Below are 27,636 nucleotides of genomic sequence, written 5' to 3'. Positions count from 1 at the left end.
TAACATTTCAACCAACCTCAATAATTCATTGAGCCCAGTCACTCGTGTTTGACTAAAGCAGAATCTACAGAAAAGCCTCCTGTCTTGCCTTGAAAACATCAGGATGTGGAGAATCGACCACCTCCCTTGGTAGTTTCTTCCAATGGATAATCACCCTGACTGTTAGCAAGGTGGGCTTTATTTCTAGTTTGAATCTGGCTTTTGCTTCCTGCCATCAGATTTTTGTTCTGTCTTTCTCTGCTAGATTACAGACCCCAGTGAGATCTCCCGATAAGTCCGAGCTGATAGATAATCATCTATTTTAATCCTGCCAGTCCCACAGAGCTGACACGGCTGCAGGAGGGTGAGCAGGATTCTCCTCTGTCTTGAGCACCAGGTCAAATGACCAGTTAAGTTCTGATTTCAGAATCGTTTCGGTTGCTGATGATGCTAGAAGCAGAGAGATACCAGCGTGGCCATCGGATCCCCACAATGAGCTGGTGGTGGCTGCCAATGAAAAAGAAACTCACTTTGCCTTGTAAGCAGAGTGAACTGCCGTGGGAGCTGGAGATGGATGCAGAGATGCCATCGGTAGAGAATCGCTCTCTGGGTCATAATTGCAATAAGTGAAATGCATCCAAGGGGCTCTCTGTGCATTTCTAGAGCAAGTGATAGGCCAGACTCTGATCTCAGTTACACAAGTGTAAATCCAGAGTCACTCCATTGACTTCTGTGGATTTCCTCTGGATTTACACTGATGTAACTGAAATCAAAATCTGGTCTTACTCTCTTTTCTTCCCAGCTGTTTTTCTTTTCTACTCCTAGTTTGGCTCCCCCCACGGACCCACCAGTGGTGAGCAGAGCTAGTAATTTTACTTTAGCCCCTGGAGTTCACTCCTCGTTTCTCCTTGGCCTCCCCAACTCCAACAGATCCATTGTGCGGCGCCCTCTGAGACCTGCAAACGACTCCTCCGTTAATCGGCGTGGAGGCCTGAATCCCAGTCCACACCCCCGGGCTGAAAGGCAACACCAAGCCCATCTTTTCTCCTTCCTCTTGGGTTGGTCCGAGTTTTTTACTTTTCATGCTGGAAGTGAGTCAGTTTTGAATCCCTCCACCTTCTTCCCCATCTAGGGTGAGGCCTGCTTCCCCCTACTAGCTCACAGGTGATGGCATTAACAGGAGCTGCTTGCACTTGGCCAGATACATCCCTTCCAGCCTGATAGCAAAGCTACGGAGGCACCTTCCTGCTGGGTTCAGCCTCCTACCCAGGTGGATCCTCTGTGCGCTCTTTGGGAAGCTGGGCCTTTCACCTACTGCAATGAATTCTTTGGTGCACAGGCCTCCCAGCTGAAGTTCCAATCAGACATATTACGGGCGGGGAATGGATCAGTTATGTCAGGCAGCACTTCAGGGACTGGCCTAGTGGCTGATACAATTCACCTCCAGAGGAGTCTGGCCTTCCACAGCAGACATTCCCTGGCTTCAGAAGCTTTCCCCTGAGCTGATTGGCTGAGTGTGAAGGAGGCGGAGGGGCATTCTGGGGAAAGGCAATGGCTGCTTTAATGTCCCAAAGTTCTTTCATTGTTGGGACTGTCTCATCTGAGAGAGACTGACCCTCTGTGAAGTGTATCTGTCCGTCTCCCCAGGAAAGAATTGCCACGGGAGGGGTTTCTCCTCCTAATTGGGCCTGTGTGCGAGGGATTTCTCCAGCAGGCTCCCGATAACAATGACGAAAATTACCAGTGTGAACAAACCTCGGCCATCACCCACCAACTATGGTGTTCCCTAGGCAGCGGATGACTCAGACGAGTGGTTTGCTTCCGCCAGAGCTGAGCGGATGGAAACTGAGCTCAGCTGAGCTTGCCCTTCGCAGATCTGACATGGCCCCTTCCGCCCTTTCACAGCAAAGCTGACAGGGAAAGTGCTTTTGTTTCACGCAAGCCAGCAAAGACTCATGGGAGGTGGAAGAATGGCCCTGACGGCCCAAGCCCTTCGCGGCCCAGCCCTCCGCCCCCTCAGAACCGATAGTAAAGCAGGAAGGCTCTCTACCCCGTATTTACACTGGCGAGATTTAACTCCGTACTGGAAACGGCACTGCTCGTCCGCGTCGTAGGCCTGCCCGGGAGCCACCGTTGGGTAGACGAAGTCTTGTTTGGGAGGAGCATTGTTCAAGCACAGTCCCATGCCTGAGCTGGAAAAGAAACAGAGAATCACAGATGGGAAAACTGTGCAGACAAATGGGGTTATAACCAACCAGGCAAACGGCTACCAGCTTGGAGGTGAGCCTGGGTTACCTCTCCAAATAGCTAGAATCTGCACAACTGGGATGGAAACCTCAGTGGGACAGGCTTTGTCGAGGTCTCTCAGCACCTCCACCTCCAGACAGAGCCAGGAAGTGCAGAGGCTGCTGGGAAAATGACATGAAACAGGAGGACAAATGAACCAAACTCTTCTGAACCTCATAAACAGCTCCATCTGAGTTTTCGGCAAGAACCCAAATACTACAGTGATGGCGGCAGTGGAGATACCAGAGACACAGGGATCTAGAGCATCAGACTGGTTCTCCTGCTACGCAGATTGGAATAGGGGTCAACCTGCAAAGTCTGGATCTGAGTTTCAAGCTTTCCTTGAACTCTAGAGCTGTAGGATGCTGGGGTTTCAGGTCTATCCATTGTGAAGTCTGGACTGACGAACTCCGGGCCCCCAGGCAGCAGGAAGAGGGTAAGAGAAGGGAAGGGAGTGGGAAGGTTAGTCCTGTGAGCAAAACACAAGGCCAGGGCTCAGGAGAACTGGATTCTGTCCCCAGCGACTTGCTGGCTGACCTTGGAGAAGTCACTTAGGGCAAGGTATTCAAACATGTTGGCCTAAACTTAGGCAGCTGAATCCATGTTTGGGCCCCTGAGTGTCTGAAGATGCTGAACACACTCGGTGTCTATGGGCTGTGGCCGGGTTTGAGCGTGCTCAGCTCCTCTGGCAGGCCGCTTTCATTTAGGCACCGAAATATGGACTAAGTTTAGGCACTTCAGTTTGCAAGTGTCGGCTTTAATCTCTCTGGAGAGATTTTCAAAGGTATCCAGGGGAGTGAGGCACCCAACTCCCTGTGACTTTCAGTGGGTGCCTAACTCCCATAGGCCCCTTTGAAAAGTCAGCCCTCTACCTGTAGGCTGTGTCATAAACAGATAGCTAAGGGTTAATGTCTCTTTCACCTGAAGCACCTGACCAGAGGACCAATCAGGAAACCGGATTTTTTCAACTTTGGGTGGAGGGAATTTTGTGTCTGAGTCTTTGTTTTCTGTCTGCCTGCTTTCTCTGAGCTTTGGAGAAGTAGTTTCTGCTTTCTAGTCTTCTGTTTCTAAGTGTAAGGACAAAGAGATCAGATAGTAAGTTATATGGTTTCTTTTCTTTGGTATTTGCATGAATATAAGTGCTGGAGTGCTTTGATTTGTATTCTTTTTGAATAAGGCTGTTTATTCAATATTCTTTTAAGCAATTGACCCTGTATTTCGTCACCTTAATACAGAGAGACCATTTGTATGTATTTTTCTTTCTTTTTATATAAAGCTTTCTTTTAAGACCTGTTGGAGTTTTCTTTACTGGGAAATTTCAGGGAAATTGAGTCTGTACTCACCAGGGAATTGGTGGGAGGAAGAAATCAGGGGGAGATCTGTGTGTGTGTTGGATTTGCTAGCCTGATTTTGCATTCCCTCTGGGTGAAGAGGAAAAAAATTAGAGTGTTTTGGGGCACTCTGGTCCCCCTGAAAAACCTTCCCTGGGGACCCCAAGACCCAAATCCCTTGAGTCTCACAACAAAGGGAAATAATCCTTTTTCCCTTCCCCCCTCCAGGTGCTCCTGGAGAGATACACAGACACAAGCTCTGTGAATCCAAACAGAGTGACTCCCCCTCTCCGTTCCCAGTCCTGGAAACCAAAAGCACTTTCCTCTTCACCCAGAGGGAATGCAAAATCAGGCTAGCAAATCCAACACACACACAGATCTCCCCCTGATTTCTTCCTCCCACCAATTCCCTGGTGAGTACAGACTCAATTTCCCTGAAATTTCCCAGTAAAGAAAACTCCAACAGGTCTTAAAAGAAAGCTTTATATAAAAAGAAAGAAAAATACATACAAATGGTCTCTCTGTATTAAGGTGACGAAATACAGGGTCAATTGCTTAAAAGAATATTGAATAAACAGCCTTATTCAAAAAGAATACAAATCAAAGCACTCCAGCACTTATATTCATGCAAATACCAAAGAAAAGAAACCATATAACTTACTATCTGATCTCTTTGTCCTTACACTTAGAAACAGAAGACTAGAAAGCAGAAACTACTTCTCCAAAGCTCAGAGAAAGCAGGCAGACAGAAAACAAAGACCTCAGACACAAAATTCCCTCCACCCAAAGTTGAAAAAATCCGGTTTCCTGATTGGTCCTCTGGTCAGGTGCTTCAGGTGAAAGAGACATTAACCCTTAGCTATCTGTTTATGACAGGCTGGAGATAATTATACTGACCTACCTTACAGGGGCAATTTTGGGACTTACTTAATGTTGATAAAGTGCTCTGAGATCCGCCCTCTGTAAGGGGAAAGGACTTAGACTCTGATTCAACAAAGCACTTATGCATGTCCTTAATTTTCGGTATATAAGTGTGGTTCTGTGGACCATTGGGTTTGAAGCACCGGCCTATAGGTTGTGTGTCTTGTTGCCCACCCTCTAAGCTACCCACTCGGACAGCTGGCCTCTTGGGTATCAGAGCCGATGGAGAATGCATGGCTGGAAGGAGCAGGTCTGAGTGCAGAGCTTCTGCGCTTCTATTGCCCAGCATCATGTGCCTGGAGTTAGCTGGAGCTCCTCACACAGAAGGAGCCGCATGGCACAAAAATGCTACAATTAACAATGGCTGGAACACTCCTGCTTTTCCCAGCTTGCCATGTGTGTGCCAGGCTGTCGTGGGGACGCCCAAGTTTTACAAGAACTTTGCCTTTCCCTCCTGCACCACGGTCCCTCCTTGCTGCCATGTTCTTTTCTGAAATCAAGTCTCCAGTCATCACTCCCATGGCCTCTGTGGCACAAGAGGACTGTGCAGGTCCTTGCATCTGACTGGGGGTGGATGGAAGGGATGGCCAAGGGGGCTAAAGTCAACTCTCCATCCCCCGCCAACCAGTTGAGACCCTCCAGGGCTCTGTGTCAACAACGGAAACCTCTTTGGTGAGGCCACATTTCTCCAGCACAATGGAAGGAATGCTCTTTGAAATGTTGTGTGTGCAGAGATCAAGGGTCTAAGAGGGAAGGAGTTCGCTGCAGCCAAAGACGAGCTGCCAGGACTGGAATTTCATGGTAAAGCCTCATGTCCCAGCCAAGGGGAGGAAAACTCACGCCCTCGGGGTCCCATCGGAAAGGTCTGTGTTTGTTGCAGTCTTTAAAAATTGCAACTGGAGGAGTCTTTGTTTTACACCTTACTCTAGAGGGCTCTGATGCTTGGACCATTCTAAGACTGGACCACTGGCTGATGACCCCAGTACACTGTTTGCGCCTATCCAGCTTCAGTTTAAAGTCGGCATCATCTTTCTAGCAGAGACCGGGGTCCACATCACACCAACAACCCCCCATCACAACTGGTGCTAACCAGCGCCTCCTTGATAGCAGGGGTGGCTCTAGACATTTTGCTGCCCCAAGCATGGAGGGTCCGCTGGTCAGATGGCTTTGGAGGACCTCCCGTAGGTGTGCCTGTGGGAGGTCTGCTGAAGCCGCGGGACCAGCGGACCCTCCACAGGCACGCCTGGGGGAGGACCACCGAAGCCGCAGGACTAGTGGACCCTCCGCAGGCAAGCCGCTGAAGGCAACCTGCCTCCCGCCCTAGCGGAGACCAGCAGAGTGCCCTCAGTGGCTCGCCACCCCAGGCACGCGCTTGGAGCGCTGGTGCCCGGAGCTGCCCCCGCTTGATAGGAAAGCTGAGGACTGCATGGCCATAGAAACGGAGCCTTCACGTCCCTGGGAGTCCTGCTTGAGCAGAACTGCAGTGCATTGCTAGGACGGGGTACGATTTTCAAAAGCACATCAGAGGCTTAGGAGCACATGTCCCATCGATATTCAATGGGACTCAGGGGAGAAAAGTCACTGAAGGAACTTTGGTGCACAAATCTTGGTGACAGTAACTAAGACTTGTGCACCTAAATCCCAAAAGGTGCTTTTGAAAATCTCTCCCTTGGCGCCTAAGTTGCTTAGCTCAGGGGAGGGCAAACTACAGCCTGCAGGCCGGATCCAGTCCATCAGGGCTTTCAATCCAGCCTGCGGGATAGCCAACCCCGTGGCGCAGAGGGGCTAAGGCAGGCTCCCTGCCTGCCCTGGCGCTGCGCCGCTCCTGGAAGCAGCCGGCACCATGTCCCTGTAGCCCCTAGGGGAGGAGGGAGCAGAGGGATCCGTGCATGGTCCTTACCTGCAGGCACTGTCCCCCGCAGCTCCCATTGGCTGGGAAGGGGGAACCGCAGCCAATGGGAGCTTCAGGAGTGGTACCCACAGGCGAGGGCAGTGCACGGCGGAGCTGCCTGCCCCACACCACCCCTAGGAGCCACTGCTGGACATGCTGACCACTTCCGGGAGCAGCATGGGGCCAGGGCAGGCAGGGAGCCTGCCTTAACCCCACTGCGTGCCACTGCCACCCCGGAGCCACTTGAGGGGGGAGGGATAGCTCAGGGGTTTGAGCATTGGCCTACTAAACCCAGGGTTGTGAGTTCAATCCCTGAGGGGGCCATTAAGGGAACTGGGGTAAAAATCTGGGGATTGGTCCTGCTTGGAGCAGGGGGTTGGACTAGATGACCTCCTGAGGTCCCTTCCAACCCTAATAGTCTATGATTCTATGAGGTAAGTGGTGCTGGGCAGGAACGCATCGCCCTGAACCCTTCCTGCACCCCACACCCCAACCCCTTGCCCTGAGCCCCCAATCCCCTTGCCCTGAGCCCCTTCATGCACCTCACACTCCCTCCTGCATCCCAACCCCCTGCCCTGAGCCCCCTCCTGCACCCCAACCCCTTGCCCTGAGCCCCTTCATGCACCCGCACTCCCTCATGCACCCTACCCCCCTACCCCATCCCTACATTCCTGGCCCTGCATACAATTTCCCCACCCAGCTGTGGCCCTCAGGCCAAAAAGTTTGTCCACTCCTGCCTTAGCTACTTCTGAAAATCCCCATCCACAGCGTATGGGGGAAGCTAGTTGCGCTGCTGCCCATGCTGTGTGGATAAAGAGAGAAGCTGCATCTCCTCGGCACCCTTCCTCAACACACAACACCTCTCCACACTTCCCAGCTCAACCAAAATCCTTTGGAAGGTCTCAAAAAGCTGGTGGTTCGTTTGGGAAATTCCTGCTAGTTGTGGGGCTCTATGGAAAGGTCTGGATGCTGCAGGGCCAGGTAAGTTGGGAGGGTTAGTGGCATTAGCAAAGTATAATGCAAACCACAGACAAATGTACAGAGAGAAGGAGAAATGCCTTGTTGGCTGGGAAAGGGCTGAATATTGGGAGCCAGAGAATAGAATGCAAATGGGGCAGGGGCATGTGGGGTAATTTATGAGAATGGGCAGGGGAAGCCAAGGGAATCGCTGACAGAGGCTGTAGAAGTCTCTGCACCTGGGGGAAAAAGGTGGGTGGGGATGGCCAGGTTTCTTACTCCAGGAAGCTGGTGATATAATCCCGGCTGCAGGTCGACCATACGAAGGGGTTGGTCTTCATGGTGATGTGAGCAGCCATGAGCTTGGCCGTTTCCTGCCCGCGGGAGCCGCAGCCGTTGCCAACTCCATCATGGTTCATGCCGAATCTGGAAAAGGTCACAACAACAACGACAAAGACGCGAGCTGCGGTTACGAGCGGCTGATGTCCCTCCAGCGTGTCTGGGCACAGAGCCACAGGAAGCTGGACGATGCCGAAGTGGCCAGGCTCCTCGGCTAGGGGAAGCCAGTAAGGGATGCTGGGCCAATGGAAGATGCCCTGGGAGGTGGGGACTTTAGAGTTCAACCCGTCAGCTTTTCCTGCCCCTCCTGGGTACGCCCTCTTCTCCGGGCCTCCCATCACTTCCAGTTTCTCATCCCTCCCTCAGGCGGGGGAATAAGAGTGGGAAAGCATGGAAGAACAGAGAGGATCTGACCACACGGCTGAGTGGGGGAGGTGGGGCTGGTGGCAGAGAAGATTTGGGAGGTTGTAGGGAGCTGTGTTCTGGCATTCACTGGGAGGTAGAGGACCCTCACTTGGTCAAAGAGCAGGAGGGGGAGTGGGGATGAGGGTGGGACTCGTCTGGGAGGAGGGAGATGGACCGGGGAGGAGTTTACTCAGCTCTAGTCTCTGAGTTCCATATCCTGTCAACTGTTTCAGGACCGTGTAGACTGTTCTTATATTGTTTCTTTCCCCTGCTTCACTAGCCTTACTTTCTAACCAGTTTGGCTTATCTTTTTTGGCACAGTTTCTTTACTGCTTTGTTAAGGAGCAACACGAAAATAGATGGGTAGAACACTTCAAAGAAGTGCTAAACCAACCAGAACCAGTTACAAGACTGGAATCTAACAATGATAAACCATTAGACCTAGATATAGATGTATCTGAGGTAAAAAATCGAAGAAGTAAAAAAAGCATTGCTGGAGCTGAAAAGCAACAAGGCACCTGGTCTGGATGGCATTCATCCTGAGATGCTTAAATATGGAGGCAAAGACACAGAACAAGTCATCTGTTCGCTCTGCAGCAAAATATGGATGGAGGAGAAAGTGCCGGAAGAATGGACCCTTGCTATCATAATTAAGTTACCAAAGAAAGGTGAGGGGAGCAACACTTCTATCTGTCACAGAAAAGTATTAACAGTAGTCCTCCTGGACAGAATGAAAGGAAAGATGGATACCATCCTGCATGAAGAACAATCTGGATTTAGAAAAGGGAGATCATGCACAGGTGCTATTTTCACCCTGAGATGGATTATTGAAAACACAATTGAATTTCAACGCAGTCATGCCATCGATTCTGTGAACTTTCAAAAGGCATTTGATAGTGTAAACAGAGAAACAATGTGGAAAATTGTGGAACAATATGGAATTCCAACAAAATTAATTAACACGATGAAGGCATTCTACGCCAACTCAAAGTGCTGCCTTAATATAGAAAAGGGATTGGTAGAACAAGAAGCAATGGTCTCAAGTTGCAGAGAGGGAGGTTTAGGTTGGATATTAGGAAAAACTTTTTCACTAGGAGGGTGGTGAAGCACCGGAATGGGTTACCTAGGGAGGTGGTGGAATCTCCTTCCTTAGAGGTTTTTAAGGTCAGGCTTGACAAAGCCCTGGCTGGGATGATTTAACTGGGCATTGGTCCTGCTTTGAGTTGGGGGGGGCACTGGAGGACCTCCTGAGGTCCTTTCCACCCCTGATATTCTATGATTAAGCCATTCAGCATCAAGACAGGTGTAAGGCAGGGGTGCGTCCTGTCTCCTTTTTTGTTAATGTTAGCAATCGACTATGGATTAAAACAATGTGACAGTGATACATATGCCTAAAATGGAACAATTCAAGGATATTTGATCTAGACTGTGCTGATGACATCGCTCTAATCAGTTAAGATGCCAACGGACTACAAAAATGTACAAATCAAGTAAAAGAAGCCCTGGAGAAGATAGGTTTGAGATACAATGCAAAGAAATGCAAAGTCATGTTAATGGGGACTATAGGGACAGAAATCAAAATTGAAGAAGAGAAACTGGAGAAGGTGGACAATTTTATGTATCTTGGAAGCACCACCAGCCAAGAGGGTACTAGTTCTGAGGAAATAATAAATGTATGTCTACGCTACCCACCAGATCGGCGGGCAGCGATCAATCTAGTGAGGGTCTATTTATCGCGTCTAGTCTATACTCCATAAATTGACCCCTGAGTGCTCTTCCATTGACTCCTGTACTCCAGTGCCGCGAGAGGCGGGGCGGCTCCAGGCACCAGCACGCCAAGCGTGTGCTTGGGGAGGCAAGCCACTGGGGGCGCTCTGTTGGTCGCCGTGAGGGCGGCAGGCAGGCTGCCTTTGGTGGCATGCCTAGGGAGGGTCCGCTGGTCCCGTGGCTTCAGTGGACCTCCTGCAGGCACACCTGCGGGAGGTCCGCCGAAGCCGTGGGACCAGTGGACACTCTGCAGGCAAGCTGCCGAAGGCAGCCTGCCTGCCGTGCTTGGGGCGGCAAAATGCCTAGAGCTGCCCCTGGCGAGAGGCACAGGCAGAGTCAATGGGGGAGTGACAGTAGTCGACTCACCGTGGTGAAGACACCACGGTAAGTCGATCTAAGTATGTCGACTTTAGCTACGTTATTCACGTAGCTGATGTTGCATAATTTAGATCGAATCCCCCCCCAGGTGTAGACCAGGGCCAAGAAGAAGAATCAGGAAGGCAAACTCTGCATTTGGAATACTCAAAAACATCTCCCTTGAGACAAAACTGCGTACAAAGCAATTGTTATCACCATCACAACATATAGCAGTGAGACAGGGCAACTTACCAAGAAAGATACGCAAAAGCTGGATGCATTTCATCACAAATGTCCGAGAAGAATATTGGGAGTAACGTATAGAGATAGGAAGACGAATGAAGAAGTTAGAAAAATTACTGGACAAGGCACCCTCTCACAAATATTCTACAAAAGAAGACCTCAGTGGCTGGGACATGGAAAAGGAATGCTTACCAAATACCGCCCTTGAATGGAAGCCAGAAAACGCAAGAAAAAAGGGGAAGACCGCGAATAACATGGAAACAAACAGTTCTGAACGACATCAAGCTCCTCAGCATGAAATGGGAAGATTTGGAGAGAAGGGCAATTGACAGGCAAGGATGGCAAATGTGGGTTGCCCAATGTGCAGCAAAGCACAGGCTGGACCAAGGTCTAAGGTAAAGTAAGTCTCTGAGTAATGAGTGCTAAAAGCCTGATCCGGCAAGGTCATCTCCTCTTGATGGCAACAGGAGTTGTTTCCACAGCATTTCACAGGATTGGGCCCTTAATGACTAATATTCTCCCCTCCCGCAAATTAATGAGACTCACTCTGCACGGGACTAATAACACAGTATTATAGGAATATGGCATTTCCTCTCTTTGACCAGACCATTGGGCTGCCTAGTCCAGTGTCCTGCTTCTAGCTTCAGAGGATAGTGTAATAATCCTGGCCACCCACAATGTACCTCAACAACTGTGCATGAAAGCATGTGGGGCAAAAATTCCTTCCTAACCCATGGAGGTGGCAGCTGAAGACATGGAGCATGAGATTTGACTGCTCTTAGTTTAGCCTACATAACTACAGGATGCTATTCTTGTCATTCTTGATATTTGTCATTGCTGAGGCATATAGCTAAACAGGATTAAAAACGAGATGTTTATTTGAATAAATGTATTAATTATGATTAAATATTTCTACTGAGAAGCAAGTGCATGTGAGATAAATGGGTCCCACCGTGCAAGGTGCAGTGCAAACATAAAATAAACAAGAGTCCCTACTCCAAAAGTTTACACAAGAGAAGATAAAGTGTCAAGGGGTTGTTAATGCTTAGGCTCAGGACACCAGCGCATCACTAACGTCAGGAAGAAATTTCCCTTCCTCATGGTATAGCGTCGTACATTGGTCCAGGTGCATTAGGCATCACAAGCCTTCCTATGATGCACAGAGCATTGGCCACTGCTGGAGACAGGACAATGGCCTGGCCCAGTATGAGCAAGAAGTGAGATCTGTCTATATGCACTACTGGTGTGATCTGCTTTGGCCCGGAGTGGGGACATTAGCCTATCTGATCTGGTATGGGTGTGGGATATTGAACTGGATGGACTGTTGGTCCCACCTCGCATGGCTATTCCAAGGTCTTTACGCTGAAGACGATTCTCCAGTTGGCTACTGGTGAGAGCAGGCAAAAAGGGGAGGTCTTTCCTGTTAAGCGACTCCCTGGGGGAACGCTTCCGGGTGTAACACTCACGTGTGGCCGATCTCATGGGCAATGGTGAAGGCAGTGGCCAGCCCGATGTCCTCGTTGATGCTGCAGCTTCTCTCTCGCTCACACATTCCTCCCACCGGGGCCAGCCCTAGGAAAGGCAGCTGCGGTTGGTACGGGGCCAGTGAGGAGCACTGGTGGTGAGACCACAAGCCGTGTTTCAGGGTTAAACAGCGGGCTTTGGGCTTAATGTTAATTCGGCGCGTTAACCTGGCCTGGAGGGCCTGACTCTTCTCACTGACTTCAGTGGACTGTGCATCAGGCCCTAGAGCAGGAGGGGTAAGTGGTTTGCTGGGCTCTAGCACCCGGGTCTCCAGCGACTCCCAGTGCTGTCCACGAACTCGCTTTGCCGCGAGATGGCTGGCAACAGCAGGAGGGCTTGGAAACGCCAAGCGCCAATAAAACTCCACCAGGCTTCAGATCTGCTCCCCACATTGTCTACACAGTGAGGAAGTGGAGCTGGTCACGCCAGATGAGCCCAGTGGGGACAGAAAGGCCCATCCAAAGCCTGTTTTCAGCAGACTGAATATCCGTCTATAAAGGGCTGAAGCCATGGTCCTGCTGCTGCCCATTGGAAAGAGACAAAGCCCAGATCCTGGGCTTTCCGCTCCGGGGGTTTGGTTGGCACCCATCATCACTAGAATCAAACCTGCATCCATCTGTGCTGCTCAGCACCCCGGGAATATCTCTGGGTTCCTCAGTCCCTCTGCACACAGAATGCCTCAGGCTCAATGCCGGGCTCCCTTCCACCATGGAGTCAGAAGCAAGGCAGCAGGGCTGGGGGGAGGCTTTGGTTATTTGTTAAGAGCATAGATTCCTACCGACAGGTGCCATACTGAGACAAGGGAACCCTCTATTTACCTACAGAGCAGGTGCAAGCTTCCCACCAATCCACCAGAACAGGACACAATCCCATGATGAGTGAGGAGTTTGTCCTCCACGGCCCATTAGGTTCTTGGCCTCCCAGCTGGATCACCAAGCCTCTAAGAAGTTTCTTTGAGATCTATCCTATCTATTTTACTTTGGGGGAGTATACTCAGCCCTCCCTTCTGTGACCGCTCGGTTTAGACCAAACTTACGGAGACCCTGTGTATGGGCAGTACAAGAGGGCAGAGCCAGAGAGAACAGCGTGGTCTGTGTTCAGCAGCGGCAATAAAGAATTCCCTTCATGTACATCACAACAGAGTCCTAGCTCTCTCCTCTGCAGCCAGAGAGACTGGGCTGCTGACCAGCCTTCAGAATGAGAACGGTTCTGAGTCACTGGGCTGGAACTGAACAAAGGATAGAACAGTGAAATGGGCCAAAGCCAGTCACCAGACCTTTGGCACTGAGTAGATTTTTTTTTTAAACACTCATTGAAGTAAGGAGGCAGTGCGGCCTAGACGATCAAGCATTACACAGGGACTCAGGATGCCTAGGTTCTGTTCCCAGCTCTATCACTGGCCTGGTGAGTGAGCTTGGGCAAGGCACTTTGCCGCTCTTTGCCTCAGTTTCCCTATCTGTAAAATGGGGCTACTGATCTCCTTTGTCAAACATTTTGTCCTTTACTGACGCAAAGCGCTAGATAAGAGTGAAGAATTAGTTACAATAGAGTTTCTGAGCTGGCCTCTTACCTACCTAACGTGCCACATGGCTTGTTCTTGTAGATGCATATATCGTATCTGAAAGATAAGAAAGGAAAGAGATGAAATTAAATAAAAAAACTGTGCAAGCTGAAAAGATGGCAACTTTCATTAGATCTCCACAGTTTCCCCCCAATGGAAAAGAAAAGGCATGGTTTTCTGGCTAATTGCCAAAGCATCTTAGCCCCACGGGCTTTTCCCCTAGGAGAAGTGAGCACAGATACTTTGGATATTTGTCATCCGGCTGCTCTGAGCACCTGTATTATCACAGCCTGGGCCTCTGAAGGTTTGTCTATACTGTACTGCATGGCTGCGGCTGGCCTGGGTCAGCTGACTCCAGTTCATGGGGCTCAGACGACACAGCTATAAAACTGCAGTGTAGACACGCAGGCTGGAGTCTGGGCTCTGAGACCTACTTCTCTCATGAGATCCCAGACTCTAGCCTGAGGTTAAGAGTCCACACTGCCCCATGGCCTAAGCCCTGCAAACCCACCAATTGACCCAGGCTCTGAGACTTGGCGCAGTGGTGTTGTTTATGGCAGTGCAGACATTCCCTGAGATGCCAGGAGATCTTAGGAACCGAGCAGCAGCAGTGCCCCTTCTGCTGGAAAATACCCTCCTTATTTCGTTTGATCAAAAAGAAAATGATGCCAAGATTGAAAGAAGGAAGCGAGCAGCGATTTGGATGGCCAATCACAGCACCTGCTCTACTGACCTCACTCCGGCTGAACCACCTACTACCCATGGGGCCCTGCTCCCAGTGCTTAATTTGTGCCAGGGCAGTTCAGAGCCCCGGTGGTTCGGAGCCCCAGCTCCTCTGGGCCCGGTGGTTCGGAGCCCCGGCTCCTCTGGGCCCGGCGGTTCGGCGCCCCGGCACCTCTGGGCCTGGCGGTTTGGAGCCCTGGCACCTCTGGGCCTGGCGGTTCAGAGCCCTGGCACCTCTGGGCCCGGCGGTTCAGAGCCCTGGCACCTCTAGGCTTGTGAATGAAAAAAAATTGCTTGAGTCCCGGCACCTTTTTAACTACAAATTAAGCACTGCCTGCTCCCCAGTAGCCTTTCCCATAGCCCCCGTCCATTGAGTGTCCAACAGCCTCACATGCCCCAATGAACGTATCCCCCCTCAGGCACCCTGTGAGCCACCTTTCACAGATGGGGACAATGATGCACAGGGAGGTTACGGCAAGGCCTACGTTTCCCAAAACAGCTGCTCATTTTGTGCACCTCGGTTTCCGGAGGAGTCTTTTACCCAGGCTCAGACGGGGGGACCCAAGCTTTGGACAATTTTACGGCACCTGACCTGGCCAGCCTGATCTCAGCACGGCTGGAGGGGGAGGGGTCAGAGGAATTGGAACGGGGCTTGGCTCTGCAATCCGCTTTCCTCATTAGTCAGCCCCAGCCCAAGTCCATTGAGCTTCAAGGTGAGGAGTGTGACGCATATAGTCTGTCAGGATTCCTTCACCTGGGGCACAGGGCCGGGCGGGGAGGTACGAAGAAAGACCAGAGCTAAGCCCCAGATAGAGATACTCACGGGCTTTGGGAACTAACAATGCAGTGACACAGGCCTTTCTTGAATTTTTATATGTGTGTGCGCGTGACAGAGAGAGAAGAGGATGGTGGAGGGTGGGCTGGAATAGCAGGCGTGTTGCTGGTCAGGAGTGAGGTGCAATGGCTCAAAGGGTGGAGGATGCTTGGAAGGGGGGAAGCTCACGTGCCAGCCAGAATTAAAAATCAGCCTTGCTACCGCTGGCTGCCTCACAGACCCTGAAACCGGGGAGAAAACCAGCTTCCAGCAGGCGATGGGTTAAGAGTGACAATTGCTGGTAGATGGCTCCTGGCCCTCTGGCCTCCCTGCTTGCTCCACGTGTCCAAACCCCTCGCCCCCGACAGGAAACCAAGCGAGGGGGAAACATTCGCTGCTTTGTTTCGAGCGGATTCCGCTAAAGCCTTCGGAGGTTCTGACTTGACACGTCTCCGGCGGAGGAAAAAAGCTCACAGCTCAGCAAGATGTTATCGGGAGACAGGGAATTTATTACAGACAGCTCCAGATGTGGTAGGCCCTTCCCAGGGCTGGCGCAGGAGCTGGCCCCGGGGACTTGGGCCCGGAGAGTCTCTCAGGGTTAGTTCAAACATCTGGCAGGAGGCCAAGGAATTTGGAGTCAGCGTCCGCGTCCCACACGCAGCAGCCGCTGCGAGCCAGGGAAGGTGAAGTCGGGGCTGACAGGGCTTTGGTTTGCTCCTCCCCCCACCATCAAAAATTTCACAAGCTCGTCTGACAGGAGCCAGGCTCCGTGCAGCTTCTGCAGCTGAGGGAACTGGAGCGAGTGTGCAGCATGCTGGGGAGGCCAGCAGGAATTGGGTCCTGCTTGGAGACTCCCTGCTCTGCTGCTTTCATTTTATGACCTTCCCGACGCGCTTCCTGGAGGAAAAAGGAACGTGCAACTCCCTCCCTTCCGCCCCGCCCCACACCATCTGCACGTAGCCCACTGCAGTTGCCCCGAATTTGGGACATCAAACCCGTCTCCATCCTGTGCCCCCACCATTAAAACTGAGCGTCCAGGTAGGCGAGAGGCAGCCAGCGCTGGCTGCGGGCAAGCATCGAGCAGCTGCGCCGAAGTCTTCCAAACGTGCCTGTCAGCACCCACTGACATGCCAGTCTCATGCCTCATAAACAGTCCTGGGCTCTCAGGGACCCCCAGCTTTTGTCTTGCTCAGCCAACATGTCACAGGTGGCTGGATCCAGTCCACAAAGCAGGTCCAGCATCCCAGTACCAGAACAGGTGCGCCCTGTTTGGCCAGGCAAGAGGGCAAAACAGCGATAAAGGATCAGAGTGAACCCGAGAAAGGAGAAGGCAGAAGGAGCTGCTGGGAACGGAGCAGGCGCCAGTGGTAAAGTCCTGATAAAAGGGCAGGAGCTGGACTTCAGGGGAGGGTGCAAGGAGGTCTTTAAACGAGGACTAGAGCCAGTAAAATGAGGAGAATGAAAAGTCAAGCCCAAGCAAGACAGAAGTTTGGTTTATGTTTATACTTTTAGTTTGGGATTTTGTGGGGAATTCCAGGGGCGAGTCCTGAGACTCCCAGCCCTGCAGGACGGGAGAACCTAGAGAGGCTGTGGGGGAGAAGGCCTGACAAAAGTTGGACAGTAGGAAGAAAAGCCTATGGAAGCAGCACTGAGGAGCTGGACTGAGCAGACCTTGGCTGGGGGTTGTAGGATCCCTGGGCTGGATCCTGGTGCACGGTTCCCCGGTCAACCACTAGTACAGCAGCATGAGGGCAGAGATGGGGACAAGGACACCTGAGAGACACCTGGGGCTTGCCTTAGAGTAGAGACTGCGTCAGTCAGGACAGGGCCGATGAGAGCTGCCGGAGACCTGGGGGCTTTGAAAGGTCCCTGAAGGAAGTTGTGGTTGGTTCCCGGGAGAAGGCTGAAGGCAGGAGAGCAGCAAGAGGGGTTTTCTGGCTGACTCCATCTAGCCAGAGGGCCAGGGCTGAAGACAGCTGAAGGCCAGAGAGCAGCAGAGGGGGTTTCCTGCTGACATCTAACCCGCAGAGCTGAGGCTGAGGGCTGGAGAAGGCTGAAGGCAGCAGGGCAGTGGAGGAACTTATCTGCTGACGTCTCCCTGCTGCAGAGCTGGACCCAGGGAAAGAGTGAGAGGACCGGGGGAGTGAGGGATGCTCCCCTGGTGAGGATGATCTCCCAGAAGAGAGGCAGTGGGGATCCCACTCGGAAGGAAATAGGACCAGCTGGAAGGACTTGGGTCGCTGTCCTGCAGAAGGACAGGAGAGGACCAAGCCAGGTATGGCAGAAGACGCTAGAGAGTGGAACGTGGGGCGCCGAGGGCCTAGACGCCCTGGGATTTCAAGGACTCCATGCTCAGGAGCTGACAAATGGACTATGGGTTGGGACTGATGTTTTGGGATTTTTGCACAACGATTTTGTAATAAACTCGATCGGGAGGGGTATTATTGAGGCAACAGAACCTGGAGTAAAGTTATTGGGTCTCTGAATGAGGGACACTGAGGCAGATAGGCCTGTTGTGCCATGGCGTGCCTCAGGAGAGCGCTCCAGGTGGGGCTAGCCCGTGACACAATGCCCCGGGTTAGTTAAACCCTGCACAGTTCTCATGTCTGCACTGTGGTCATACTTTCACAGGCAGAACAGTACGGCCCGTAGCACCTGGACATGTGCTTATACCCTATCAATTTCAGCACAACTGCTTCTGGCCAGGCTGGGCGAATTATGGGAAGGCACTGAAGGACTGTCAGGACTCACATGGTTTAGCCTGCGTCCTCACTGCAAAGCGGGTGGGTTAACCAGCCTGGGCAAAAGCCTTGCTCGGGCTTTAGCCTATAGCCCCAGAAGGGCCAGCGAGCCTTGGGGTAAAGCAGTTCCATGTCCAGGAGAGGTGGGTTTGTGTCTGGATGGAAGAGGTTTGGGGGCAACACTTGGGGAAGTGTCTGGGTCACCTCTGCAGCAAAGAGGGACCCAGAGAGCACAGGCCAGCACGAGGGCCTTACCTGGTGATCAGCACAGCAGTGTCGTGGTTGGCTATGCCGTTCTCAGGGATGGCATTCCCATTGCCATTCCGGTTCACAATGGATTTCTGCCACTTGCAGAAACTGTCCAGGGATTTCCCAGCATGATGGTTAATCTCCAGGGTGGGCTGGAACGGAAGCAAGAGGAGAACGTGTGACATGGAGAAGGTGCACTGCCCTTCCCTAGATGAGTGGGGGCTAAGTCCAGCACTGCTTCCCTCTGTCATTGCACAGTAGGGCTGTGAGCATGGACTGGTTGGCGGGCAGAGGCAGGGAAAGTACAGCAGAAGATATAGGACCTGCCTGGGAGCAGAACTGCAACTGGATCCCTGCAGCAACCCCTTCTCCACTCTGTCCGAACAGAGAATCAAGCCCCCAGTAAATGCTTGGGTCCATTCAGGGGCATGACAGGTGAGTTCTGATTGAACAAACGTGGTCTGGTCTCTAGCACAGCAGGTGTGCTGCACCTGGGAGAACCTGCTTTGTTGAGCAGCACACTAGCTGCATGCTGCATGGAACCCGGACCATTCAGCAGCAGTTCACAGCTTTACCACACAGTTAAAATACAAGATTTCACAAAGCCAAGGCAGCACTGCTGGATCAGGGGATCATGACTACACTGCACAGCTAGGGTGGAGGGGGGCGGGGTTGGCAAAGCTCCCCCACTAGCCAGAAGCTCTGCTGCCACCTTACCTGGTCCTCAGTGAGGAGAATCAGACGGGTCACAAGGATATTGACAATATTGCCCAGACTTGAGTCCTGGAAAAGTTTGGCAACCTGACCTCCAAGAAACAAGAAAAGACAAGTCTTAAAAATGAGCTCAGCATTGGGGAGATGGCATCTTACGTGTACGCTGCTGCTTTCTGCTGGAAAGAACCAGGTCTGCTCGAGCGTTTATTGGTGTGTAGAGGTCTCGCCCTCCACTGAGGGGAGGCTTGAACTCAAGATACATGATAGCCAGTGATGGGCTTGCGCCATCACATTGGGATCTGGATTTCGGAACCTAACAAAGGCCAAGGGTGTTCAGATCGGGGCTTTAGTTCTGCCCTGAATCTAACAGAAAGCGCTACCTCTCTGGATCTTCTGCTGGAGCTCAGAGGGTGAAGGTCTCTGGCTTTGGGGTTGCACTGTCCTTGGGTCTGAATGTTGCTGAGCACCATGCATAGGTGCAGGAAACAACTTGGGGAATGTTTTACATCACGTGCAACAATTAGAAACTACTCACAGAACAAGCCCCAAGTCTAGCTAAACGGTGTCCAGCAGGGGACGGGGCAAAGAACCAGCAAAGAGAGGCTTTCACACCTGCTGTCAACAACTTCCCAGCCTGTCTCTTCTCACGGGAACACAGGAGTCAGCACACCCAGGGCATCCCCTTAATCCATCTCGCCTGGTATCCTGCCTCTGTAACAATCCTGCCTCTGTAACAATCCGCACATGGTCCTATTGGGTTCTGGGGAGGATGCACCAAGCCCGGGAACTCAAATAATTATGGGAGACAACAGAAAATATAACAAGGGCAGGTGTGTAGGTCAAAGGGTCAAAACAAGGGGTTCTCTGTACCTATAAGCTCTGTTTTAGACCGTGTTCCTGTCATCGAATAAACCTCTGATTTACTGGCTGGCTGAGAGTCACGTCTGACTGCGAAGTGGGGGTGCAGGACCCTGTGGCTTCCCCAGGACCCCGCCGGGGCGGCTCGCTGTGGGAAGCACACGGAGGGGCAGAGGATGTTGAATGCTCCAAGGAGAGACCCAGGAGGTGAAGACGTGTGAGCTTCTTGCCCTGAAAAAGTCTGCTCCAAGGAAGAGGAGGGTCCCCAGAGTCCTGACTGGCTTTGTGGGGAGCAGTTCCAGAGCATCGCCTAGGGACTCCGTGACACCACCCTCCTACAGTACAGCTGTGTGGGGCTAGACTTTGCCACTCCTAGTCAGATACATTAGCATCCGACTCTAGAAGTGGTCCCTATGGGCTACACTTTAGGCTCTGCCTGGAGTAAGGGGCGGCGTGTAATTGCTCCACCCCAGCAATAGCCGTGAAGGGCCTTCTGCTCCTGACATCCCTCACCCTGGGGGTTGGGAGTAAGTCACTGCAGGCCTCCAAATAGTCCGCTCATTCCCCACTTCTCTCTAGCCTCTCCCTATCCATGTGCTGGCAATGGGAGCACTGGGTCTGCCCCACACCAAACCTGGACCCAAGATATAGCTGGGTCGATCTTACCCGACTGAACAAGGAGGCAGGGGCAGAGCTTTCTACAACTTACTGTGCCCTGCTTGGCCGAGTGAGATACAGGCACAGTCCCCCTGTTGTGATCCGTCCTCCCCAGCAAATACAGAAGTTGGGTTTTGGGTCACCGTGTTTTAGGCAGACCAGGCCATGTCTAGACTCAGGTTGTGACCTGCCCCAGGGCTGCCAATGATCCTCCAGGAGACGGGGTGCCCTCTGAGTGCAGCACTCTGCAGTCTACCTCCCACTTGCTCCCTGGCAGCCTCTCCCGGTTAGTCAGCAGTGTGGACACATGGCTGTTCCCCTGGCTACCATCCTGGGGGCCACAGGGACCCTGGGGGGCCGTGATATGGGTATAACACTTACAATATTCATGATGGCCAGGATATACTGCTCTATGTCCCGCCGCCCGTGGTACCCCACCATCATTTTATCGGCCACAACGAGGGTCTCCACGTAGCGCTCGGTGCTGACGGATCTCTTCAGGGGCAGCTGGCCTCGCTGGCTGTTATTGCTCGATGGTTTCAGAGGGGAGGGCTTGAGCGTCCGCAGCCACCAAGGTCTCCCCTTCCAGGGCTTCTCATCTGAGGAGAGAAAGGGGCTTTCTGGCTTTGGTGCACGTGAATGAGATTCATCACAGCCCTGTCCTGCCAGTTACCCTTGCTGCCCATACTGGGAGCCACCTGCCTCGCCATCTGCCCTTGCACTTCAATGCTGAGGTGGGCAGCACCTTCTGCTATCCCGAGCCAGAGCCCTTTCCCCATTGTGGCCCGCGCACTGCTCTGTCGTGGGAGCACTGCTCCGTCAGCTGTGCAGATTTAGAAACTACAAAGAAATAACCTGAAAACAAGGCAACGGCAAATCATTTTCTTTCCCTTTTATCTGCTGGGACCTGAGTTTGAGATTCGGGATTCCCCCTGCAGCAAGAGCTGCAACCTCTAAGGGTACGTCTACACTGTAAAAAACCACCCCACAGCAGCGAATCTCAGAGCCCGGCTCAACTGACTGGCGCTGGCAGGGCTCATGCTAAAAATAGGGCTAAAAATAGCCGCGTAGACATTGCTGCTTGGAGAATGGGGCCTGGGCTCTGAAACCCCGTGAGGAGAGTGGGTCTCAGAGCCTGGGCTCCATCCCGAGCGGGAACGTCTACGTGGCTATTTTTATCCTCGCAGCAGGAGCCTGAGTCCACTGACCTGGGCTCTGAGACTCACTGCTGGAGGTTTTATTTTGCCGTTTGGACGTACCGCGAAGCAGCAGCAGGACTGTGGTATTTTGCTGCAAGCGTCAAGAGCAGTTGGTGCCACCAGCTGGTGCACCGAGCCTTCTGCCCCCCAACTGGCTGCCTCCCAATGGGTTCAACCTCATTGGGGATGCTCCTTCCCCACCGCCAAACACGCATGGTGACTGTCCCTAGGGAGAAGCATCTTGCAAGGAATTCTGGGAGCTGCGGTCTGCTGGAAGGCTGCGGCCAGTGCTCCCACTGACCTCACCGACTGGGAAACCAGAGGCAGGGTGAATTCATGTCCTCTCTGTCCTGACGTGGGGCTCAATCTATAACGTCCTCCTGGGTGGGAATGCGGCTGCCACTGGCCGTCAGGGAGCGGTGACTCTCAGTCATTGCCTTGCGGCAGCTTGGGCAAGCCCACTGGGGCTGATGGGGAGGAGCTCCTTGTTGCACACAGGTGAGGCTGGTCGGGGTGCAGGGGATGGGAGGGAGTGTCGCTGCTGCAGCCAGTTGTGCTGTGGTTGTTCAGAGCTGTATTTGGCCTGTGGCTCTTACTCTGTGGTCTTTGCTTTCCAAGAAACAACTGGGAACAGACTCGCATTCGTCTGGAAGCCGGGGAATGTGGCAAAGAGTCAGCACAAGGGGACTCTGCTGGCTGCCTCGCGTAACGCGGGGCCAGGAGAGTCCAGGTCGTCTCCTGATGCTCCAGCAGGCACAGGTGGGAGGGAGCTCACCTCAGACCCCTCCTCAGTCACCAGCCCTTAGAACTGCGCTTCCTCCGCAGGTCAGGGAGATGCTGGATTTACGTGCTCTGGGTCAAACACATCCTGCAGTGATATTCAAACTTGCCAAGGGCCTGGGGCAGCTGGGAGCAGCTGCCTCTCTGCATTCTCTGATCCTGACAGAGAACCCTGTAGAGGGGGAGCTTCTCCTTTCATCTTCCTTTAGTGCGATCAGCAGGAGCCTACCCAGGGCAGCCTAGGGTTGGGATTGTCACCTTGCCACACACTACAGACAATGGGGATGAATCTCAGATCCCTCTGCTCCCAAAACAGAGGCCCTGGCCCTTCCCACTGCAGGATCTACCACACACACTATGTATTTCAGGTACATATGTAATATCCAAGTGTCTGACAATCTTTAATGTTTTCTCCTCACCACACCCCAGGGAGGCAGGGCTGTGCTGTTCTCCCCCATTCACAGAGGGGGAACTGAGTCACAGAGGCTAAGTGGCTTGCCCCAGGTCACACAGACAGTCTGTGGTAGAGCAGGGAACAGGGTGCAGGTGACCTAGGTCACAGGCTAATCATTGTTCTTCATCTCTACACACACGTGTGCATACAGCACACAGTTCATTAGAATATGATGCACAATCAGATCATTTAGTCCGTAGGCTCTCTGTGGCAGGCAGCAGTTCTTCGCCAGCTGATCACAGGCCTGTGATTGCGCGGCACTGGGGACTGGTACGGTGGCATGACAGAAATGATTCGTGATAGCGAAATGGGGCCCGTAGGCTGGGGTTCAGCATCGTTCTGCAGGATGGAGGCAGGCGCAAGTTTTGCAGCTGGAATGGACACTTCTACTGGCACCCTCTGGGCCATCCATGTATGGGGGTTCATCACCTCTAAAGGAGTCCTGTCTTATGCCGTTCTAGGGCACCGATCATAAGAGCACCGATGGCGAGGAGAAGGGGGAGGGTCTCCCAGTGGAGGAGTAAGAAAGGAAGGTAAATACATAACTGCCCTCCTTTCCCAATGCCTCCCAGAGCCCACGGCATCTCTCAGAAGCGGCTGTTTCTCTCCTGTGAATGGCTCCATGTTCTCACCCTGTCCATGGAGCATCCGACAGCGGAGCAGTGCAAATATGACTCACACTGACAAAGGGAAGTGTAACGCTCCAGCTCAAACATGGGCCAGGCCTTGGGCTCATCCCACCTGGCAAACGGAGGGCAGAGCCCCAACTCGCCACAGCCAGGGCCAGAGATCCAGGATGAGGGGTTGAGCGGCACCATCCACACGCGGACTGACGTTCCTTTACCCAGGGTGTGCCGTGCCCCTAAACACCAGGCACTGATACACAGAGCACACCTCCAGCACACAGACACAGCACATACACAGACACAGTACAGACACAGCACACACACACACACAGAGTACAGACAGAGACACAACACACACACACAGACACAGCACAGACACATACACATACAGACACAGAGACACAGTACACACATACACACACACACACACAGAGGCACAGCACACACACACACTCAGCACCAGAGGCTCACCCAAACATACAGTACCTCACCCCACACCTCCTCACACAAACACATCCACACAGAGACACAACCCCTACCCCTAACACAGAGATACTCACATAATGCACCTCTCTCCCAGATCCCCCCACCCCACAGAACCTCCCTCCTTGCTCCCCCTCCCCGACGGAACCTCTCCCCCCCCCAGATACCCTTCCCCCCACAGGCACCAAAACTCATGGTACTATAAAGACACATCCACCGTGTACCTAACCCCCCACAAAGAATCATGCAATCTACAGCCCCCCCCTCACACCGTGCATAGACACCTCAGCTTGCTCACCCCAACGTAATAACGCTCACCCACCCACCCAGAACGGAAAGGCCCACAAACACTCACCGGCATGCACAGGACATGCTCAAGATAGCACCTAAGATGCAAAGTCTGGATCCAGGTCTATGGTTTGGGGGTTTCGGGATCACACAGACACTCATGCTCACCAGTTTAGAGGCTCATTCTCAGACTGTGACGGGAGGGCGTGCGATGAGGAGGGATTCCTTCCTTTAACCCTAACTGTACATATTTTGCTCTCTCTCTCTCTCTCTCACACACACACACACATTTTCAGAACATTATTCATCATTATCCTCTTGTGCATGTGCACCCTTTAATTACATGAGCACATGCTAATTTTCCACAGCACCCCTGCCTTGCTCAGCGCATGGGCTGGATGGTGCTCCATTAACGAGCGACTAGTCCATGTTTTCTTTTCTCCTCGTTGTTCAGTGTGGGTCCCTCGAGGCCTTATTCGCTGCATGCTATTCATCCAGTCTCAATGTCTCCTGCACCTACTGGCTCCCAGTCCCAGTCTCCCCCACCCAAACACCCAGCCTAAGTTTCCCTCTCTCCTCAACCCTCCCGCCATCCTCTGGTCTCAGTCTGCCCCCAAACACCTCCAAGCTCCTTGTCCCAATGTAATACCCCAGCCCCCACTCCAGCTCTTGTCCCCCTCTGTATTTGAGCCAGGTGGCTTCCTTTTCCCCCGTGCCTGGGCTCAGCGGGGTGGGAGGGAATTGAGACCACAGTAGAGGCTGGCTCCCAGCTCTCCGTTCTAACGTCTGAACCAAGGCCTGGCCCAGCAAGTCCTGTTCAGTGTGGACAGAATCTTCAGGGAATTTACCACCAAAGCTCTAGAAAGTCTCCACCAAGCATGAGCAAACTTGGAATTTTTCAAAGGCTTATAACTTGGCCAAATTTGGGTGGATTTTCATGGGGGCAGCAAAAGCCACATCCCTGACTCAAAGGCCACCCGCCTGCCAAACTTCAAGTCCTTGCTACAAAGCATGGGGTCGCTAGAGCTTCTCAAAGAAAAGGATTTTTTAACGTTAGCAAAGCAATACATTTTTCACTGCACCCAATCTCGGAAACGGCTGAACTGCGTGGGCTGAAATGTAAAGTTATAAGCAGCTGGAAACTGGGTCTTATAATGGAAAGTGCCAGGAAACCTTAACAACAGTCAGGTGCTGCCAGCCCTGCCTATAACTGTCATAGCTTCATGTAATCCCTGCTGACACCAAAGGGACCCTTCATCCCTGTGTGGTGACTATGGCATGTGTACAGGATTAGTCCCTGTACGGGCACTTGGAACAATGTTCCTAGTTGAGTCATCTGCCTGGATTGAACTCACGACCTCTGGATCTAAAATCTCTTTGAGCTAAAGAACGAATCCCGTTAGTTTACAGGCAGTAGCTGACTTGTGATCTTTGATATGTGGCCTAAGCATTAGAAGGGGACAGAGGTACAGTGCGATAGCCTCAACATTTCTGGCCTCTCTGAAACAACTTCGGCAACGCCAGGTTCTCATGGATGGGAGAGAAATCTGGCTCTATCAGTGGGATAATCTAGCACACGTGGAAGTGAATATCACAGTTTTGGGGGAGGATTTGTTTGTCGACACCGATACCTAAAACGCCGCAGGCCGCATCCATGTGCAAGTGCTGGAGGGACGATCGCTTGTACACAACATGGGGGCTTCCCTCGCCTTCACTCCCTGTGCTCATGTTGGCTCCCAGGCTGAGAGGCTCAATGAAATACTCTTCCTCGTCGGCAACAATCACGCCGTGCTGTAAAAGGAGAGAGGGAGGGGGCAGTGAGGAGGGAAGCAGGGCGCTCTCTCCCATCTGCAAAACTCCACCCCCCAGGGGACAAAGAGGGTCAGAGGCATCAGCTGCTGTGGATGAAATAGGAACAGAACTGAACCTTCACACAGAGCTTAAACCAACTTAGCTTTGCTTGCGAGCTTCGTCCAGGGTTGATTGTGGAACTATGACTGTTTTCCTGGAGCATTCACATAGTCAGTATTAGCCAAAGTAATACCTAGTTCCCATATGGTCCTTTTCATCCATAGAGCTCAAAGTACTTCACAGAGGAGGTAAACCCTTTAAAGGTATTTCGATGACTAGACCTAGATGTTTCTGAAAATCTCACTAGGCACTTGTTTGCCTCTTTAGGCACCTAAATACCTTTGAAAATCTAGCCTAAAGTCATCCAGCAATCCAGTAGCAGAGATGGGAACAGAACCCAGGTCTCAAAAGTCCCAGGCTGGGGGTCGTGTCTACCCACTGGGCCACACAGCCTCCTCATTATGTTTCTTCCTTCATAGTAGGTGATTGGCTAGCTAAGGCTTGGTCTACACTGAACATTTAGGCCAATGGAAGAATACCTCCCTTGACCTAGGCACTATTGATTGGGGAAGTGGTGTCCCTACACCCACTGACAAACCCCTTTGCTTGGCCTAGGCTGTATCTGCACTTCGGGGTTATGCTGGCAGAGCTATGGTGCGGTAGCAATGCTAGTAGAGTGCTGCGGTGTAGACATGGCCCAAGTCCGCTGGCATTGCTTCTGGTCCCTGACCAACTTCCACTTCTGATTTTTCCCCTCTCTTGATTGAACATATCTCAGCGGTGGCTGCACAATTTGCTTTCTGCAAACAGGTGTGCAAGCAAAACTCTGCCCCCGTGAAAAGCAGTCAAGCGAGGGTGGGGGACCACTCGAAATGCAATTCAGAACCAGCAGGATGCCTGCGAATACTTTTCCCTAGAGCCTGCCCTACTCGTTAGGCCAGACTAATGGTCTAGGTGACCTACAAGGATTTTTGCCTGCCTAAATTCTATGATCAGCTCAGCTCTCCATGGCCTGGGGAAGCCTCTCTCTCTTAAGTGTTTATCTGGTCACCATTATGCCCGTACATGAGAATCTCACAACTGTTAATGTATTTATCCTCGCCCCACCTGGTAAGGTACAAAGTGCTGCCAAACCCGATTTCACAATCGGCAAACGGAGGAAGAAAGAGACTTAGGACTTTGTCTACACAAAACCTGGAGTTCCCAGCAAGTTGGGGTGTGAATCTGCCCTGCAGTAGCCTGCCGCGGACCAGCTGTCCATGTGGACCCCCTGGTGCACATTAACAGTTCATGAATGTGCTTTGATGAGCCTTTTGGAAACAGGCATAGATCAAAGGGCATTAACGAACTGCTCAGGTGAGTCAGGACAGTCCGTCAGTGGGATATTCACAGCCCAGCTTGCCGCAGACTAATTGTGCAGGTAGACAAACCCAAGCGACTTCTCCAAAGTCACGCAGGAAATCAGGGGTGGAGCAGTGAAGTGAAACCGAGTCTTCCCAGCTAATCCCCTAACCACTAGGCCATGCTTCCTCTCGGTGCTCATAATTAAAGCACAGCCCTGGGAATAGCAACATTTGGGTTCCCTTCCAAGCTCTCCTACTGCTTATTCTCTGGCAAGTCGCTTGGCACCAAGCTTCT

The 27,636-nt window shown here is 52.3% G+C and overlaps 1 protein-coding gene across 1 annotated transcript in view; it reads right to left on the bottom strand.

Moving 5' to 3' along the window:
* The window catches only part of ADAMTS10 (ADAM metallopeptidase with thrombospondin type 1 motif 10), a 101,885-nt gene that overhangs the window by 40,925 nt on the left and 33,324 nt on the right, over nucleotides 1-27,636 (bottom strand). The window contains exons 4-11 of the mRNA XM_050934449.1: nucleotides 25,779-25,938; nucleotides 20,699-20,916; nucleotides 18,806-18,889; nucleotides 18,095-18,240; nucleotides 13,575-13,618; nucleotides 11,943-12,048; nucleotides 7,645-7,791; nucleotides 2,030-2,171 (exon numbers count right to left, since the gene is read on the bottom strand). Of these exons, the coding sequence (XP_050790406.1) occupies nucleotides 2,030-2,171; nucleotides 7,645-7,791; nucleotides 11,943-12,048; nucleotides 13,575-13,618; nucleotides 18,095-18,240; nucleotides 18,806-18,889; nucleotides 20,699-20,916; nucleotides 25,779-25,938 (1,047 nt within the window). The remainder of the gene's footprint in view (nucleotides 1-2,029; nucleotides 2,172-7,644; nucleotides 7,792-11,942; nucleotides 12,049-13,574; nucleotides 13,619-18,094; nucleotides 18,241-18,805; nucleotides 18,890-20,698; nucleotides 20,917-25,778; nucleotides 25,939-27,636) is intronic.

This window comes from Gopherus flavomarginatus, chromosome 24 (genome assembly GCF_025201925.1).
Source record: "Gopherus flavomarginatus isolate rGopFla2 chromosome 24, rGopFla2.mat.asm, whole genome shotgun sequence".
NCBI classification, from domain to species: Eukaryota; Metazoa; Chordata; order Testudines; family Testudinidae; genus Gopherus; species Gopherus flavomarginatus.
Note: the sequence above shows the minus strand (reverse complement) of the source record. Positions and strands in the feature narration are given on the sequence as shown.